The 17,948-nt window shown below is 41.5% G+C and overlaps 1 protein-coding gene and 1 long non-coding RNA gene across 3 annotated transcripts; one reads left to right on the top strand and one right to left on the bottom strand.

The window, feature by feature from the left end:
• The first annotated feature begins 1,616 nt into the window (after window positions 1-1,616).
• Window positions 1,617-2,140, top strand: LOC132028047 (cyclin-dependent kinases regulatory subunit 2-like). Its single transcript, XM_059416705.1, has one exon. It carries the CDS (start codon window positions 1,632-1,634, stop codon window positions 1,869-1,871), a length of 240 nt encoding a protein of 79 aa, XP_059272688.1. The 5' UTR covers window positions 1,617-1,631; the 3' UTR covers window positions 1,872-2,140.
• Window positions 2,141-3,220: 1,080 nt separating this feature from the next.
• On the bottom strand, window positions 3,221-7,148 carry LOC132028046 (uncharacterized). Of its 2 annotated transcripts, none has more exons than XR_009407337.1 (3): window positions 7,067-7,148; window positions 5,451-5,632; window positions 3,221-3,765 (listed from the first exon to the last, which is right to left on the bottom strand). It is a non-coding gene; the product is annotated as an uncharacterized LOC132028046 (long non-coding RNA). The 2 variants fall into 2 exon arrangements; XR_009407338.1 differs by having other exon boundaries at window positions 3,221-3,762.
• Between the last annotated feature and the right edge of the window lie 10,800 nt (window positions 7,149-17,948).

The raw sequence follows: 17,948 nt of genomic DNA, 5'->3' as shown, positions 1-17,948 counted from the left end.
GGAATCAGCATTGGAGACTATGGAAGTAATATTGCCTCCAACCAGCTCTTCTCTGGATTCCAACAACATTCAGCAAATATATTCTTTACAACACACATTATCTAGGAATTACTTGGGCTTTTCCTCTTCTCCTCCTTTCATAAGCAGGTTGGTCCTTAAGGTGAGAAGAAGACAGGTCTCTACACCAGGGAGAGCCAAGGGGGAGCTGTGGAGCCCCATGACCTGAAATGGGTGGAAGAGCTTGGGTGGACAAAGCAGACGGTCCACGCAGTGGAGAGCAGCTTGGTGCAAGATGGCAGAGCCCAAGGAAGTGAGTAGGATAAGCACACAGCAGGGAGGGGGCTTATGACATGGAGAGTCGGAGCCCAAACAGGGTGAGAATGGGGAGTCCAAGTCCTAGTGGGGTGGGGTGAAGAGGACTTCCTGGGCTAGGGCAGTGTCCCAGCATGAGGTATCAGAGCCTGAGGATGGTGAGGAGGGCATCACATGGGATGCGGCAGAGCAGCGATGGGAGCTCGGTTACCACAGGTGAAGGAACCAAGTACCAAAATATGCAAATGATCATAGGACCCGGGTATCTCACCATTGGAGAAGAGCAGAGCAAACACTGAAAAAGAGAGATCTGGAATGAAACTTCGGTCACTGGGCTGGAATTGGAGGTACTGATGTGAACAGTCCTCATCGTTCTCAACATAGGGATAGAGTCATACACAGAGACGGAAATGTGTGTAGACACATCTTACTCTTTCTCTATAGGCAAAGAGATGCAGATATATGTAGGTACAGAAATGGATATAGATATACATGTCAACATTGACCTTACCTTCTCAACTGAGGGGGCCTGGGGCAGCAACTTCCTACTGACAGTGAGCACAGCCCAGATGTTGGCTACTAAAGGCCATATGAACCAGAGCTTCTCAGACAAATGACTGATCTCAGGGCCTTGGCAGGAAAGGGACAATTTGAGAGGGAACGTATTTTTGTACCAAAAGACAAGGAAGTACTCAAGGTCTGATGGGAACATGTCAAATCCTGATCCTTGACAAATTGGTATCACATGAATCTAACCACGAGGAAACAGCAGACAAGCCCTAACTAAGGGACAGGCCACGAAATAGTCTTCAAAAGCCACAAGGTCACGGAAGTATAGGAAAGAGAGGGGACCATTTTTAGACTGAAGGAGTTAAAGATACATAACAACAAAGTAACATGGAATTCTGAGCTGGATCCTTTTATAATACACAACATTAATGGGACAACTGGAAACATCTGAATGGAGTCTGAGGGTTAGATACTAGAAATGTACAATGTTAATTTTCCCACTTGGACAGGTGTGTTACAGTTAGGTAGAAGATATCCCCGTTGTAGGTCAGGGATATCTTCTACCTAACTATAACACACCTCTCCAAATGGACAGGTGAATGAATGGGTCATCAAGGGACAACTTACTTTGAAGGATTCCGGGTGAAAAATATTTTTCTTGTAATTTCACCTTTTCTACAAATGTGTGATTAAATAAACTAAATTTAAAAATAAATACAAGAGGGGGGCCTGTGGTCGGTTGGTCGCAGTCGAGTCGTTGCCCTGGGGAGAGGCGGTCGTGCGGCCCGACGCTCCCGCCCGCCCGCAGCATGGCCCACAAGCCGATCTACTACTCGGACAAGTACTTTGATGAGCACTACGAGTACCGGCATGTCATGTTACCCAGAGAACTTTCCAAACAAGTCCCGAAAACCCATCTGATGTCGGAAGAGGAGTGGAGGAGACTTGGCGTCCAACAGAGTCTAGGCTGGGTTCACTACATGATTCACGAGCCAGAACCACATATTCTTCTCTTTCGACGACCTCTTCCAAAAGAGCAACAAAAATGAAGTCTACCTGGGGATTGTCAATTAAGTCTTTTTCAAATTTAATGTATATGTGTATATAAGGGTAGTATTCAGTGAATATTGAAAAATGTACAAATTGTTGATCCATACCTGTGCATGAGCTGTATTCTTCACAGCAACAGAGCTCAGTTAAATGCAATGGCAAGTAGGTTACTAGAAGGTGTTTAAGATAAAATTTCTAGTTGGTTTTTCTCTTTAATGTAAGTGCCTGTTTGACTTAACCTGTTACTTTTGTTAAATAAAGTTTGTATGTTGCATTTATATAAAAATAAATAAATAAATAAATACAAGAATTATTTTTTAATCAAAACTGCAATATATTTTTCTTTCAAACCATTTTTTCATTTAAACTTGGTAACAGCCAAGTCTTAAAGTTAATCTGTTAAACATTTCAATAAGCACAAACTGAAAATATAAGTTGTCCCCAAAGACTTAATGTCTTGTTTCAGCCAATATTTTCCATCTTGAACCAAAGGGACTGGGGCACCTGGGTGGCTCAGTCGGTTAAGCGTCTGATTTCAGCTCAGGTGTTGATCCCAGCATCCTGAGATCGAGTCCCACATCTGGCACATGCTATCTCTCAAATGAATAAAAAACAATCCAGAGGGAATAAACCCTTAAAATATAGAAAACAATGTTACCCAAAGTTAACAAAGCTGTGTAAATGTAAAATAAATGCAAATGTTAAATTTTCAAATGCAGTTTATTTGAAACTTGTATGTAAGTATGTAGCACTTAGGCTTGCAAAGTTATTAAAACTTAAGACTCAACTGAGTCTTTTGGAAAAGCCTTTTTACATACATGAATGAATGTAACCTTGAAGCCACCATGGCAACAATTTGACTTAATCTATGCTACATTAATACCTAAATTGTATATTGCCATTTCACACAACTATTGATAAATGGTACTTCAGTTAGAAGTTATAGCACACGATGCCTGCCATAGAGCTATGTAGGTTTAAGTAGGACTATCTTGATTTAATAAAATCTCTCTGCAAGGTGCAAACATCGGTTCCTATTCCTTTCATTGGAGAATATCGAACTAGATGAATGAAATCTGGTTTGACTTGGGTGCCATAACATGACTTAAGAATTCCAAATGGGATTTAGAGGCAGGGAATGAAAAATGGAGTTCCTGCTCTATTTTCAAAGTTCATATCATCCTATCTTTGGGTCAGGATATTCCAAATAATAAATTAAAGGCTTTTATTTTTCCATTGGATTTTACTGTAGCAGAGCATGAAAACACTTATTTATATGGTTTCAGATTGTACACTGCAACCAATCTTTTAAAAACTACAGGTGTCCAGTTGTGGTATAGTTTCAAAGAAGAGTGTCTATAATTATCTAGAAAAGCTATTAAAATACTCTTAATTAAGGTCACACTTTCTTCATATACATCAACCAAAAGAACACATATTGAATGTAGGAGCAGATTGAATGTAGAAGCAGATCTGAGACTCCAGCCACTTCTGTGAAGCCAGACAATGCCATTCTGCTATTTTGTGGGGGATATTTTTGTAAAAAAGTATTTTGTAAAATTTATTTATGTTATCATATACTGGATTTACTGCTGCTTTTCTAAAAATTAATAAACATTTCTTAAACATTTCTCTTTTTTATTTTATTTCTAAAATGGTTTTTTTTCTAAATTTTATTTAGAAAATAAAATTATCCTTTTTTTATTTCTTTTTTATTTCTAAAATGTTAAATAATGACAGGCTTTGTATTTTTTTTTTTTTAATAGAAATTTTCCTGGAGCAGGTGGGTGACTCAGTTGGTTAAGCATCTGAGTCTTGATCTCAGCTCCGGTCTTGATCTCAGGGTCGTGAGTTAGAGCCCCACACTGGGCTTCATGCTGGGCGTGGAGCCTGCTTTAAAAAAAAAAAGAAAAAGAAAAAGAGGCTTTTCATATTCAAACTGTATTCTTTTTTTTTTAAGATTTTATTTATTTATTTGACAAGAGAGTTCACAAGTAGGCAGAGAGGCTGGTGAGGGGCAGGAGGGAAGCAGGTTCCCTGCTGAGCAGGGAGCCCAATATGGGGCTCGATCCCAGGACCCTGGGATTAGGACCTGAGCCGAAGGCACAGGCTTTCACCCACCAAGCCACCCAGGTGCCCCCAAACTGTATTCTTAAAAGTATATTATAACTTACTTTGCTAAAAGCGTATTTTGTGAAAAAGGGTTATTTGTGTAGGTGTGTATAATGGAACCCAGCATATGTAGGGGTTTGTGCATAACTGGTGTGTATGTGAACACCTGCCTGTCCTAGGCTAAACTGCATGTTAATTCCATCCCCACACCCCACCCCTCAGAAAAGAAACAGCCACAGAGATAAGGCCAAGACGACCTCTCTCTTTACTTTCTCCCACGAACAATGCCAAGCTGCGGAATGTATTCTATTTGGAAGACTTGCTGCGTCCTGTACCCAGGGAGTACATAGATACAGGTTAGTAAAGCAAGAGGGTACTTACTAAGCTTGGTGTTTGCATGAGTTTCTTCTTTGCTGCCCTCATAGTGGTGAGCGTCCTATGATCTAGAATGGCCCCTCAACATTAGCATCACTTACTTGGGATCAACACAGTCTGACAGTTCCATGGGTTCCTATGAAACTGAACAATCCTTAGCGATGCCAAGGGTGTGAGGCCACCTTTAGGAGATTGTCCTAAGAACGCCCCGTAGCAGAAAACAGGTAGGATCTTCTTCAGAAGGTGTTTCTTGGACCTCAGCAGCGAGCAGAAAGCCTTCTTAATGTGGCTTCAGTATTTATGAACTGCTGCAAAAGCCAGGCAAGGGGAGAGTACTTGTTTCTTCCGTAAGGTGGGTGGTCTCATCTCTCCCTGCTCCTGGGTCAACACATCCCCAGACTTCACAGAAAATACACTCCTATTATAAATACGTAAAGAGAAGTTTGACCCACTCACCAGAAGTGACGTTTTGCAGTAGAGAAAGCTGGGGCCAGCATTAGAACACTTGCTCAGTGAGTACCCTCCGCGAGCCAGCTACTGAGCTGTGTGCCCTACACACTTCCTCTTCTCCTCAAAATACCCTATGAGGGTGTGTGTCCAGTAGATGTGATTTTAATGTTAGAGATTAAGAGAAGTCAAAAAGCAAAAGACCCCCAAGTTAGAGCATGGAAATCCGCTCTTCCCCTAGGGCTGGGGGATAAAGGACAAAGGTTGCCGTTAGCGGCGTGCAGAATCTGGGGCCAGGAATATGAGTTTCTGTTTCCTTGGAGTCCCCCTGGGTGTCCTCATTGCAAATCTCAGGGTCTCAGTTCTCCTTAATCAGTGGCCTGACTCTCAGTCTGGACTTGGAAGGCTGTGAATTAGACTTGGGCTGAAACTCTGGGTCCCGTGAGAATTAGGAGCTGCTTCTAGAAATGCCTTTGAAGGTGTCCGGTTCTCTAAGACTCGAGCTAGTCATTGTCTTCTCGTAAGCGTCCAGCACACTCAGAAATAGCCACCTGACATCTTTGCAGCGACAGTGGCCAAACCCAGCAGGCACTGGGTCCCTGGAGGCACTTGCTTCGTTCAGTAGGTACCTCCTTGTAACTAACCTGACTGATGGAGGTGTCAGTGCTCTGTCCAAAGTCACGGGCATGATCAGAATCCCACCTTGACAGTCTGTTTCCTGGGAGTCTGCCGCCAACAGTCAGGGTTCAATCAGGAAAACCCAAACCAGCTTTGCTTTTTTCGGACTGAAAGAACTTATTATTTTTTAAAATTGACGTATAAGGAACTGAAAAGGTAAAAGAGAAAAAGTCATTGCTGGGGTGATGCTGGTAGAGCTGGAAGCAAAGAGGACCAGGCAAGTCCCTTGTCCCCAGGGCAGCCTTCTGGTGACCCACAGCGCCCCCTGCTGGCAGAGATGACAAAGCCGAGGTGTGTTTGGAGAGTCCTGTCCTAACATCATACGGGGGGAAACAACTGGCTCTGGCCAGTGGAATTGTTCGGATTTTAAGACATGGGGGAAGGAAGGCTTAAGGCTTCAGCACCCTCAGAAGCAGAAGCCAGAACTGAAAACCCACTCTGTTTCCTGCCAACCCTCATTTACTTTGGGATTTTCTTTTACCTTTTAATTTAGGACATGGTTAAGATACTATTATATGCTGGCAAGCCTTATTTGAAAGCTTTTAATCCGCACACACCTACTGTGGACCAGAACTGCAATAGGGTGTCAGCTCCCAGAAAAACAGGCAGGGCTTCACCCAGATGCGGCCATTCAAAACAAACAAAGCAAAACAAAACAAAAAAAAAACCGCTTCCCAAGAATGACTTGTGTAAGAAAGTTAAATTTGGACTTGTATTGAAAAGTAGCTTAAGGCAAATGTATTTTAATAGGTTGTTGCACCTACTTTGCAAACAATATTAACCTAGATTTTTAGGGAATGATCAAAGTTCTAAAATAACAAGTTTCATGCTTTCAAATCATGATTTGCTTTGGCTTACAAGTGAATTTGAAAATTGTTGATTACAGAGGCACCTGGCTGGCTCAGTCACAAGAACCTGTGACTCTTGATCTTGGGGTCGAGAGTTCAAGCCCCATGCTGGGTGTAGTGATTTAAGTAAATTCATTTAAGTAAATAAATAAAACTTTAAAGAAATTATAGATTATCCAGGAAATATAGCCTGAGGATACTTTCTTGATAGAAGTAAACTTCACTGATGTAAATATAACTCATGAATACACTCGTATTAATCATGAAAGCTAGCTTTAGCTGAAATGTTCTGTTCCTGCGGTTTTCATAAACCACACGGCCGTAGAAAGGATTTAAGTGAATCCAAAGTTTAAAATATCAGAAATTTAATTTAATAGCAATTCTAAATGCAGAAGTCAAATTCCTGCAACATATGACTGCTTAATTTGTTGATGCATTTTGAGTTTTTCTTCGAGAGCTAGTAATGATATTTTTCTTTGTATATATTTTCTTTCTTTCTTTCTTTCTTTCTTTCTTTCTTTCTTTCTTTCTTTCTTTCTTCTCTCTTTCTCCCTCCCTCCCTTTCTTTCTTTCTTTCTCTTTTTCAAGTAGGCTCCACACCTAGCACAGAGCCCAAGGCAGGGCCCAAACCTGTAAGGACCTATGTTAGCCAGAACACTTCCATCCAGGTTAAGCAATAACCTTGTTGTTTAACCCTTAAACTGTCCCTTCCCTTCTTCCCCCAAGGGACTTACTCAAAAACAGTCCGGGGAAACCAGTCCCGGGTAACAAAGCCCAAATACAAGGGTGCGTCAGGCCAGGTGGAGATATCTGATCAGTGGGGGGATGCATACTGTCTCCCTAGTTACCAAGGAATATGGGCCCCGCCCTCTGGGGGGCCTTTTGGGTGCCAATTCTGACCAAGGTGATAGGCTAATTCAAATATCTACTAGGGTAAATTGTAATTCAATTGGTCACTTATGTATGACCTAACATGACTGTGCAACTTTCTCTGTGTGTTACAATTTCATTGGCCATCTATGCGTGGCCAGGCCCAACCACATGGCCTTTGCCCTTAAAAGCTAGTCTGTGAAGCAGAGAGAGGTCACCCTCTCTCTAAGAGGCATGGCCCCGAATGTTCAGTTTGATTCTCGATGCTTGACCTTCGCTTTGTATCAGTCTCTCGCTCCTTTAATCACGGACCCATTATTGGGGGACCTAACAAACCCACAATCTTGAGATCAAGACCTAATCAAGAACCAATCAAGAATCGGATCTATTTTTTAAAATTTTATTTGTTTATTTGAGAGGCAGAATATGCGAGTGCAGGAATGGTGGGGAGAGGGAGAAACAGACTCCCTGCTGAGTGGGGAGCCCAATTCAGGGCTCAATCCGAGAACCCTGGAGATCATGACCTGAGCTGAAGGCAGATACTTAACGGACTGAGCCACCCAGGCGCCCCTATATTTCCCATTTCTAATTGGGAAGTCTCCTCCTCTGAGTACTCCTTTCTCTCGCTAGTAACTTGAAAGTATGGCACTGCCTTAATGATTTTCTCTAGGGCTTCTTGAAACTATTTTATGGATTCCATAGCTGTTGACGAGGTATAGCGCATTCTTGATTATGTCGGCCAGCAGTGGGGGTGGGAGGACTCGGGCAAAGGAAGGCTCAGCATGGCTCTTGTCCCCAAACTCTATTTCGTTAGGACAGGTCCCGTTTTGTCAGTTTCACACGTTGGGGTGGATTTAGAGAAAAATCTCAAAACGATGTTTGAGAACTAATGGACTCCATGATCTCCAGAGCCTCACACTGACATCTCACTTGTTCATTCCTCAAGGATCTTCTACGCCCATGGCCTTGCTCTGCAGAATCCATAGGTCCTACACATGCCCTTCTCAGAGGCCCATCACTTACCTATGAAATGACTCACCTGTGGGTGTAGAAGCAGTCCAACAAATTATATTTAATGGACATGAAAATTCTGGAGCCGGTCTTGACTGATCTTTGGTCACTGAGAAACGTGCCCTCCAGGACCGCATTCTTGAAGTGGTTTAAGGATGTTTTCTTTCTGGGTTGAGGTTTTGCGCCATCTGCTGGACATCTTGATTTTGCACCTCCCATGAGAACGGCGTTTATTCTGAGACCTTTTAAAAATACATATTACTACTTATAAAATTGTAAAATATACGTTTATTCTAGGAAATGGGTCCGTGTAGGAGATAACAAAGGGTAAAACAAAAACCCAGAGATACCTGCTGCTCTTAATGACATTTCCTTGTACACACACACATGAGAATCTGTTGTCTTTTCATTGTGGCTTGTGTCAGTGTTTGTTTTTCTTCTTTAACACAAATTTGAGATCAACGCTGTGTTGGTTTAGGCTGTGGCAGAGGTGAAAGGAGAGGACCTACTTTGGGTCTAAGATTCATGGGGAGGGACTATTGGGTGATTCACTTGTCCTATCTGAGGCAGGAATTTTAGGTTCCAGTTTAACTGGGCAAGGTGGAATAGAGGTAGGGTTAGGGGAGTGTAAAAGATCCTGAAAAGTGCCTAATATTGCTCAGAATCACAGGAAACAGACACCCCCCCCCATTACCCTTCCCACTGGTAAATGTGACATCATGCTTCTCTGCTAGTGGATGTATCTTGAGCCCCAATGTGCTAGTTGCTGAGACACATATTATAGGACAGAGAGGCCTTGGAGATCCAGGAGGGGACAAGCATGTGTATAGAACTAACTAGAAATATAAGCTTGGAAACACAGAAGCAGGGGGGCTTATCCTAATCGAGCAGCAGGACTACAAGAAAAACACAAGTGGGTCCTGGAGGTGGGGACAGTCCTGGCATTTAGGAATGAATAATGGAAGTCGGGTTGATGGAAGGAAAGGAGACTTAGGTCACATCACAGAAGCCTGAAATATGTGCTGAGGATCACAGAGCATCACCGAGGTGTTAGAGGAGGAAAGGGACACAATGGGACCCATTTTAGGAGGCTATGACTATGGTCGTGCTTATGTGAAGATTTGAAGGACTGAAGGCAGAGAAACCGGGTTTGAGTCTGAAGCTGGGCTGGTAGATATAGGCAGGTTTATTAAACAGAGTTGAAAACTCATTATTCTGTGCACCTAGGAAACAGAACGCCATCAGAAAAGCACGGTCCAAGAATAATTACTGCTAAATAAGGCAAATTTGAACCCAGTTGTGGAAGACATCAGAGAGCAAACGTATGGTTCTATGGCTCTTTACCAATACGCACTTCCACATTGCATGGGGCACCCTGAGGGAAACTGGAAACCCTTGGAATTGCAAGCCTCATACAGGCTTTCTGAGCATCGCTGGGGCCTGAGAGACATCAAGGAGTGACAGAGAAAATGGAACAGAATGGGACATGAAGAGGCAAGCTACTTTGCTACTGGAATGGTAGGGAGTAGGAGGCAGGATAGATGGTAGTCAGCCCTCTGAGTACCAGCCTTAATCAGTGATAGGACCAGGGGCATTCCAAGCTTAACTATAAGCCAGGAGTACGTATAGAGCCTTATGCCCAAGAAGGGGTCGGTGGGAAAATTTCCAAGTGAATATACCTCTCCCGTTACGTTCCCCCCCGGGTTCATCTCCCCAGTCCCTCTGTCCCTCTTCCCGTTCTCCTTCATCAAATAGCCAGAATGAATGGCCTCCATGCAGAGATTCCAGATAATCTGAAAAGATCCGTATGGTACCTCCACAGAGGCACTGGAAGATAAATAACAAATAACTGATAAAGAACACATGGGAGAAGAAATATACCAGAAAGACAAAGAAAATAGGAACAAACTTCGACATGGAATAAAAAGTTCAGAAAACATTTCTTCTTTGAAAGCAGAGATCAAATTATACGCAGGACTCAAAAGAAATAAAAGGAGAGAAAAAGATAAGAAATAAATTGACCTGGCAGAAGCAGACCTAATGAGATATACATCCACAAATGCTTTTATTAGGGAAAAAAAAGGAATGAGAACTAACAAGGTAAGCATACATCTTAAGACAATAGAAAAATAACACAAACATACCCCAAATAGAAAGAATAAAAGAGAAAAAATAATTAAGAATGAAATGAATGAATGAATGAATGAATGAAAAGAAGGAAGGAAGGAAGGATGAGACAGACAGACAGAAATTTAGAAATGTAGAAAGAAAGAAAGAAAGAAAAAGAAGAGGAAAGAAAAAAGAAAGAGGGAGGAAGGAAGGAAGATTTTCCTTTAACAGGATGAGAAATGTTTAAGAGAGTAGGCATGATATAGCAATAGGAATAAAAAGGAAGACATAACTACAGATACTTCAGACATAAAAGAAAACATAATGATGTTTTGAACAAATTTATGTCAATAACTTTGAAAATCTGGAAAAATGGTTAAACTCCTAGAAAATGTGATTTACCAAAATCGTCTCTAGGAAAAAAGAAATACCTTCTAGATTTTGATTTTGAAATGAATCACACTGTATCTTTCTTCCTGCCAACAAGTACCTTTCCACTGTATCATTTTAATGGCTACCTTGTATTACATAACTGCATTTGATAATGACATTGTTACATTTTTTTTAAAGAAGATTTTGGGGGCACCTGGGTGGCTCAGTGGGTTAAGCTGCTGCCTTCAGCTCAAGTCATGATCTCAGGGTCCTGGGATCGAGACCCTCATCGGGCTCTCTGCTCAGTGGGGAGCCTGCTTCCCTCTCTCTCTCTGCCTGCCTCTCTGTCTACTTGTGATCTCTCTCTGTCAAATAAATAAACAAAATCTTTTAAAAAAAAGATTTTGTTTATTTATTTTAGAAAGAGAGAGAGTAAAAGCAGGAGGTGGGGCAGAGGGAGAGGGAGGTGGAAAAGATCTCCAGCAGGTTCCAGGTGGAGCTTGGAGCATGACAAAGGGCTCAGCACAGGGCTTCATCTCACTATCCTAAGCCAAGACCAAGTCGGTTGCTTAACCAACTGAGCCATCCAGGCATCCCCAAAATTGTTAAATTTTTACTCTCCCGACCTAGTCACTCTCTAACCCAGCAATTAATACACGATGCTAAGTTGCCTATTTTAGAGCTGTTTTATGCTCTACGTATGTCTATTATCTTTTTAAGGCATGACGGGAAGGCATTTCTAGAAAAGAAAAGAATAGAAACAATTTGAGGTATGGTAAATACAAACTGTCTGGAGAATAGGAAGTAGTCCGTGAAGTAATACAGGTTCTATGACATTAGCACCTGAAATTAGCACAGCAATATTTACCTAATAGTTACACTAATAGCAATGGTAAATATATAGTCATAGTAGTCAGTTTAACACTAATAACAGTAAAATGATCTTTTGGAAAAAAATTATTCACTTGCACATGATATAAACTTACATTGATCTCTGTTCGGGTTAAAAAAAAAAAAAAGGTGTAAAATCATTTCCTAGTTTTCCAGAACAGAACTCCTAGAGCTCTTGGAACTACGTACATGCCCCGATTCCCTTCTTTTCCCTTCCCTTCTGCCTGCCAACCCCTCCAGTTTCATCTTGGGAAAGACATTTATTAGAGTCTGTATAAATACACAGATCCTACTGATAAGGTTTCAGCCTTATCATAGCCCAGATAACTACTCCACCTCCCACTGGACCCTTCCAGAAAACATAGACTTCTCCTACATTTAGCTCCTGCTCCAAGCAGTTCCATCTGCTTAGAATGCCCTCTCTCTGCCTGGTTTTCCCTGTTCATTTTTCTTTTTTTCTTTTCTTTTCTTTCTCTCTCTCTCTTTTTTTTTTTTTAAGATTTTATTTATTTGACAGAGAGAGATCACAAGTAGGCAGAGAGTCAGGCAGAGAGAGAGGGAGCAGCAGACTCCCCATGGAGCAGAGAGCAGGGCTCCATCCCAGGACCCTGGGATCATGATCTGAGCTGAAGACAGCCACCCAACTGACTGAGCCACCCATGTTCCCCTTCCCTATTCATTTTTCAAGATTCACTCAATGGCCACCTCTTCTCGGGAGCCCTCCTTGACATCTCCCTCCCCAGGGTAAGCCATGTGTCTCTTCAATCCCTCCCCTTCCCCCCCCAACACCCAGTGTCCTGAGCAATCGTGATGCACATGTAGTATGTCTTTGATTACATATCTCCTTCTAGACTTGTGAGCTCTCTGGAGAGGAGCCATGTCTTAATGGTGTTGCTATCTTGCACACAGTTCCTGACCGATGACAGGTATTTAATCAAAGCCTGCTGAGTGAATGATGGGGTGAGTAGCAGTAATGGATAACCACTTCCCACCCTCCCCACCTGGGGAGAGGGGGCCATGGCTTCTGGCTCAGGTTATGAGTTCCATGCACTCACTGGACCTCCTGGGTGATTCCTTTTCAAAAGCACAACCCATCACGGTTTCATAGTGTAACAGCACCTTACTTAATCAAACACCAGCCACAGTGAACCTACCGCGATAGTGCCCAGACAATAAGAATTATTCTCAATTGGGTTTTTTTTTTCATTAGTCGGCTAACAAACCCATGAGAGGTTGTTCGGTAGCTGCTGAGGATGCTAACACATTTAGCCAGATAAAGCTGTAACCTTTCCCATGGCAGCCCTTCCCTAGATGCTGACGACTCTCAGAGCCGGTGGCTTTTTTAATTATTTCCCAAGCCACACCCTACATCAGATTGAGTTGACTGGAATTATTTGGCTACAAGTAACAACTTGTCTCATATCCTTATGTATTATACTAGTAGAGCATAGGTACATGGAGGGTAGATAGTCTACCGTACTCTGTCATTTTCATTAATTATTATAGTCTGTAATCACTCTATATCCTTGCATAGGGAAATATGCATATATATCCCTGCATAGGAATACATCTTCCTCACTCTTTTCTCACAGATGCATTGTATCCCATGCCTACAAATAGGCATTCCAATATTTCGCAACAATAAAAGATACTACAAGAAATAAGCTTATGAGCCGTGTTGCTTGTAAAATACAGTGTATATTTCACATTAACATGCAGCTAGCTACAAATTACTATAATAAGGTAGTACAACTCACAAACGGGAATTAGTATGTGAACTGAGGGGAGTTTTAGTATGTGAATCCTTCATTCAAAAAAAGCAACCAGTTTTATTTTACCTTCCATTTCTACTCCCAAAACCCTGAGCATTATCTAAAGGGAAAAAAAGTAATATTTTCTTAGCAGAAGTCATGTTGAAATTGCACTAATGGGATGCCTGGCTGGCTCAGTCTGTGGAGATACAAGTCTTGATCTCAGTGTCACGAGTTTAAGCCCCATGCCGGGCATAGAGCCTACTTAAAAAAAAATTGCAATAAATTCAGGAGTTGCAAATTTGCAAGATATTATTAACTTTAAAAAATACTCCAACTTTTATGATTAAATGTTTATCTTTTTGAAAACATGATGTAAAGTTCTGAAGATTTGCCAGTTGAGCCATTAGTCTGAATAGCTAGTAGATTTTGCGGGAGAAACTTGGAAATCATACAGGATAATTATTTTGTATGATTTGTTTTCCTTCTTAAGTTGAAGAACTAAGAGGAAGCAATAATTTTCAATCCTCTGGTTCACTTTTCTTTCTTAGAACTATATATATATATATATATATATTTTTTTTTTTTTTTTTTTTTTTTTTAAATTTTCAGTTGGGACTTTGGGTTGGTGAAAATCCTTATTCTTTAAAAGACTTTCCGCCATCTGGTTTTCAGAAGATTCCTATCCTTGCATTTGGCCCATAATGTGTTTGTTCTTTGTGTTCATCTTGTGTGGTAAAATCAGGGAGGAGTCCCTTTTCCGGTCGGGTGTGTAAGAACAAAGCCAAATGTGGGCCAAAGAATGTATATTTGTAAGGTGTGATTGCAAAAAAGCCTGGTGGGATTTTTAGCCGCTTTGAGGTGTTTCAGTCCTTAATTTGCAAGATGGCATTGGCAATCCTAAAATGGCAAGATGGCAAACTTTTTATATGCAAAAATGCCTGTGCAATCTCAAAAATGTAGCCGTAACTTCACGGATATAAGGAATAGTATCATTGCCGGATGGGTCACAAACTCTCTTCTAACTGAAGATTTTGTTTCTTTTCCTTGCTCTTTGTACCAAAAGTAATTAAGAATGAAATGGTTGTTTGTACCCTCTAATTCACAAATGAATGGGGTGGGTATGAAACCGCCATGAAGTAGTTTTAATGACTCACAGCACAATATCCTAGCTCTCGAAGCAGAGGCCGGTAGTGAGGGGGCTGTGATTTAGAGATTAATATGTATTTTAGGCACAACTTATAAACATGATTTCATTTTCTCTTGGGACAACGCAGTTCTTTCCTATATGGTTTTTAGCTTAAATGTATATATTTTTAAGTTTTGATGTGCAAAATTTACTGTGTAATCTCAAAAACAGAGCAGTTGCTTAATGGATGTGAGGTTTAAATCAAAGATATTTAATCCTGGCACAACCTTAAGGTTTTATAGCATTGCCAGATGGGTTGAAGGCTCTTATAAGTGAAGATTTTCCTCTGCTTATTCTTTCCAAGAACACTATTTTATTCATTTATCTTTTCAAAAATGTATAGATAATATGAAATATATTACATAAAGACTATGTAATAGAAACAATATATCATATATAAATTATATATGCTATAATTATGTATCATATAAATTATATATAATATGTTACATATAAATTATATAAATAATATATGGTATATAATAAAATAAATAATATAAATAATAAAGATAATATAGAGATACAATTTTACAGTGATAGTGTATTAATATAATTATATAATATACATTATATAATAATATAATAATGTAAACTCTATTCTCTATATACTGTGTGTGTGTGTGTGTGTGTGTATCTATGTGGAGATGTGTGTGCTATTTACACTGAACTATAATTACAGCCAGCGGGAAATTGGTGTTAATATTAGTTGAACATTTGAAGTCAACATATGAGACTCAAAAGTAGGGTCAAAACTAAAGCTCGAGACCAGAAGAAGGAACAGATGAACGATCATTCCCTGATGTGGTATAATTTTAGAATAGGCTCTCAGTGGAAGAGAGAGTTGACACTACCAACCAGCCCCCACCTCTCCAGCTTCCCACCTCTCCGCCTCTCGGCCATTGTTAAAAAAGGAGCACCTTGGAGGCCTTGTGGCTTTCTCCCCAGAGGGCTCTACGGTTTCTCAGCAAAACAAAGGAAACAAGGAAGGATAGTTTCTCTTGTTTCCAGGATTTCTTCCTTCTTTTTCATCCAGCAGAAAGGTATGTGCACTTTCTCTCTGCTACTGGCCACGGGGCTTGCCGAGCGACTGTCCTTAGGAAGGGGTGACAGAGGCAGGAGATCAGTCCTCGCAAAAACTATCCTTTTCTAAGGGTGCATTTACACCGTATCCCCTCTGAGGCTGGGAGAGAGAGATGAGGCGAAAGGTGGCCACCAGACGTTGACTCTGAAAATATATTGCCGTATTAATGTGTTGTAGTTAAGAGTGGAAGAGAATTGGGGTCCTTTGGTGGCAGCATGGACTGAAATAAAAATGGAAGCAAAGAAATGAGCTTAAGAGAATGTTCAGGGTCTGGAGCAAAGAACCTCCGCACTTAAAATGTGGGAGGACTGGTTGGAAGTGTACTTACCAGGACAATGCTGTGTCAGGGAAGGAAGAATTTCCTCTACCCTTCAAGATTCTTCTAGCTGGGCTTAGAATCAAATCGAAAGCAGACCGATTAACAGGAGAAAATCAAATGTAATAGTATTTAAACAGAGAATTCACATGGACATGGGAATTCCAAAGAGAGTGAGGCAATGGGAGATTTATAGGAGCTAAAGAGAGGGGCAGGCGGCTGAAGATACAAGAGGAGGAAGACCATTGGCAGGAAGGTGAGAGGAGATGTTTGGAAAACAAAGGGGTTGCCTGGTTATGTAGTTATGTTTCTTAGGTAGAGGGGAGTGTCTGTTAATTGCTCTCTTCCTAGTACAAACAGGCAGTTACAGGGGAGATAAAGAGCTTTTCTTTAATCTGCTGGGTTTTGATGGCTTTTACCTCAAATAATGTTCATGATCCAGTTGTCCATTTAGGGGTGGCCTGCCCTTGGCCCCTATAGCTGAAAATGGACTAATCTTCTGATCTCCTTAAAAGAATCGCCTTCCTTCTCTCTTTTGCATTGACAGGGCCGACTATACACACGGGTTTCTGGCTTTTATAATCTTTAAAACTGCAGGGAACAGTGAAAATATATAATTCAGGAGATCCAGGTTATGAGGAAGGCGTGAGGGGAGAGGCCCTCATAGCTGTGGATCTGCTCAGTGACCCCGATGGGTTTTGCAAGGGGGTTTGGTCTCAGAGCAATGGCAGATTGCCACATTCCGGCAGCAGGAAGAACAGCTCTCGGTCACTCTGTGCTCCTGTCACTTACCCATCTGTGCTGGGCATCCCCTCAAATTACTTTAAATACAGGATACTTGTTTTCACTTTTTATTTTTTATTTTTTGGTTTTTTTTTTTTTTTTTTTTTGGTGGGGCAAGGGAGATAGAAAGCAGAGGAGAGACAAAGGGAGAGAATCTCAAGCAGATTCCCTGCCCAGCATGAAGCCAGACACGGGTCTCCATCTCATGACCTGGAGATCATGATCTGAGCCAAAATCAAGAATCAGACACTTCACTGACTGAGCCACCCAGGCATCCCTCTTATCCCTGTTTTCACATTATTTTACACTGAGCCACAGAAGGGTGTGTGTGTGGGGGGGGGGGGTGGAGAGAGAGAGAGAAAATACAGCATAGGATATATACTTCTATTTCGTAAATCAAGCTGTTTCTAAAGCATTTACATTGTTTAAGAGCACTCCCAAAGGCTTGGATGCAAATTACCATTCATTCTTAGAGACAAATAGCCACGAAGATTTTGTGGGAGGTTCTTGTGTGGTTTTGTGGCTTTGAAAACAGCTGACTGAGCTGGGAGGGAGCAGCAGGGGAATGGCTTAATTGATCAGCAGCACCACTGCTGTTTCTCTCTCCCGCCCGCGTCCCTGGTGGGGTCCATCTCACCCGTCAATTACCTCAGTGACCTGTCATTTTTAGCAAGTAGAGGAAACTAAGGCTGGATACCGGATGGGATTAAAACAGCTTAAATCTGCTCTTTGATTCACACATTTTCATGAAAACTTTTCCATGAAGTCACTACTGCATGATGCATTTGAATGTTGCCCGTGGATGTCGACATGGAGTCTTTTCTAAATCTTTTCTGCAGAGTGTCTTACAGAGAGTGTCTCAGAATCAATGGCTTTTTATCAGCTCCTGAATAAAAGCAGAGGCCAACTTTTCAGCGAGGATGTAAATGCAGGTTTTTCTTTGCTTTGATAATCTGCTAGTGTCATTAGAGATAAAAGTCAAAAAAAATACTTTTTCCACCTTATGCAAGATATAATCAGCCCTCAAAAATCCAGCTGTATGGTGCCGGGGGTGGGGGCTTCATAAGCATGAGCCATTTTGCCCTTGTTCTCATCCGTGACTGGTGCCCCAGAGTGAACGGGAAAGTGACCCTGACCCAGAGCTGTTTCTGAAGTGACCCGGTACCCGAAGCCCCTGCAGAGCAAGCAGCTTGACAGGGGATGTGATTCTGAGGTTTAAAGGTCAACAGTTTATCTGTGAAGG

Source organism: Mustela nigripes, chromosome 12 (genome assembly GCF_022355385.1).
Source record: "Mustela nigripes isolate SB6536 chromosome 12, MUSNIG.SB6536, whole genome shotgun sequence".
Classification (NCBI taxonomy): Eukaryota; Metazoa; Chordata; class Mammalia; order Carnivora; family Mustelidae; genus Mustela; species Mustela nigripes.
This window is presented reverse-complemented; position numbering and strand designations above follow the sequence as displayed.

Bases quoted from the DNA above. Each gene is read 5' to 3' on its own strand.
- LOC132028047 (XM_059416705.1), top strand. From the start codon at position 1,632: ATGGCCCACAAGCCGATCTACTACTCGGACAAGTACTTTGATGAGCAC.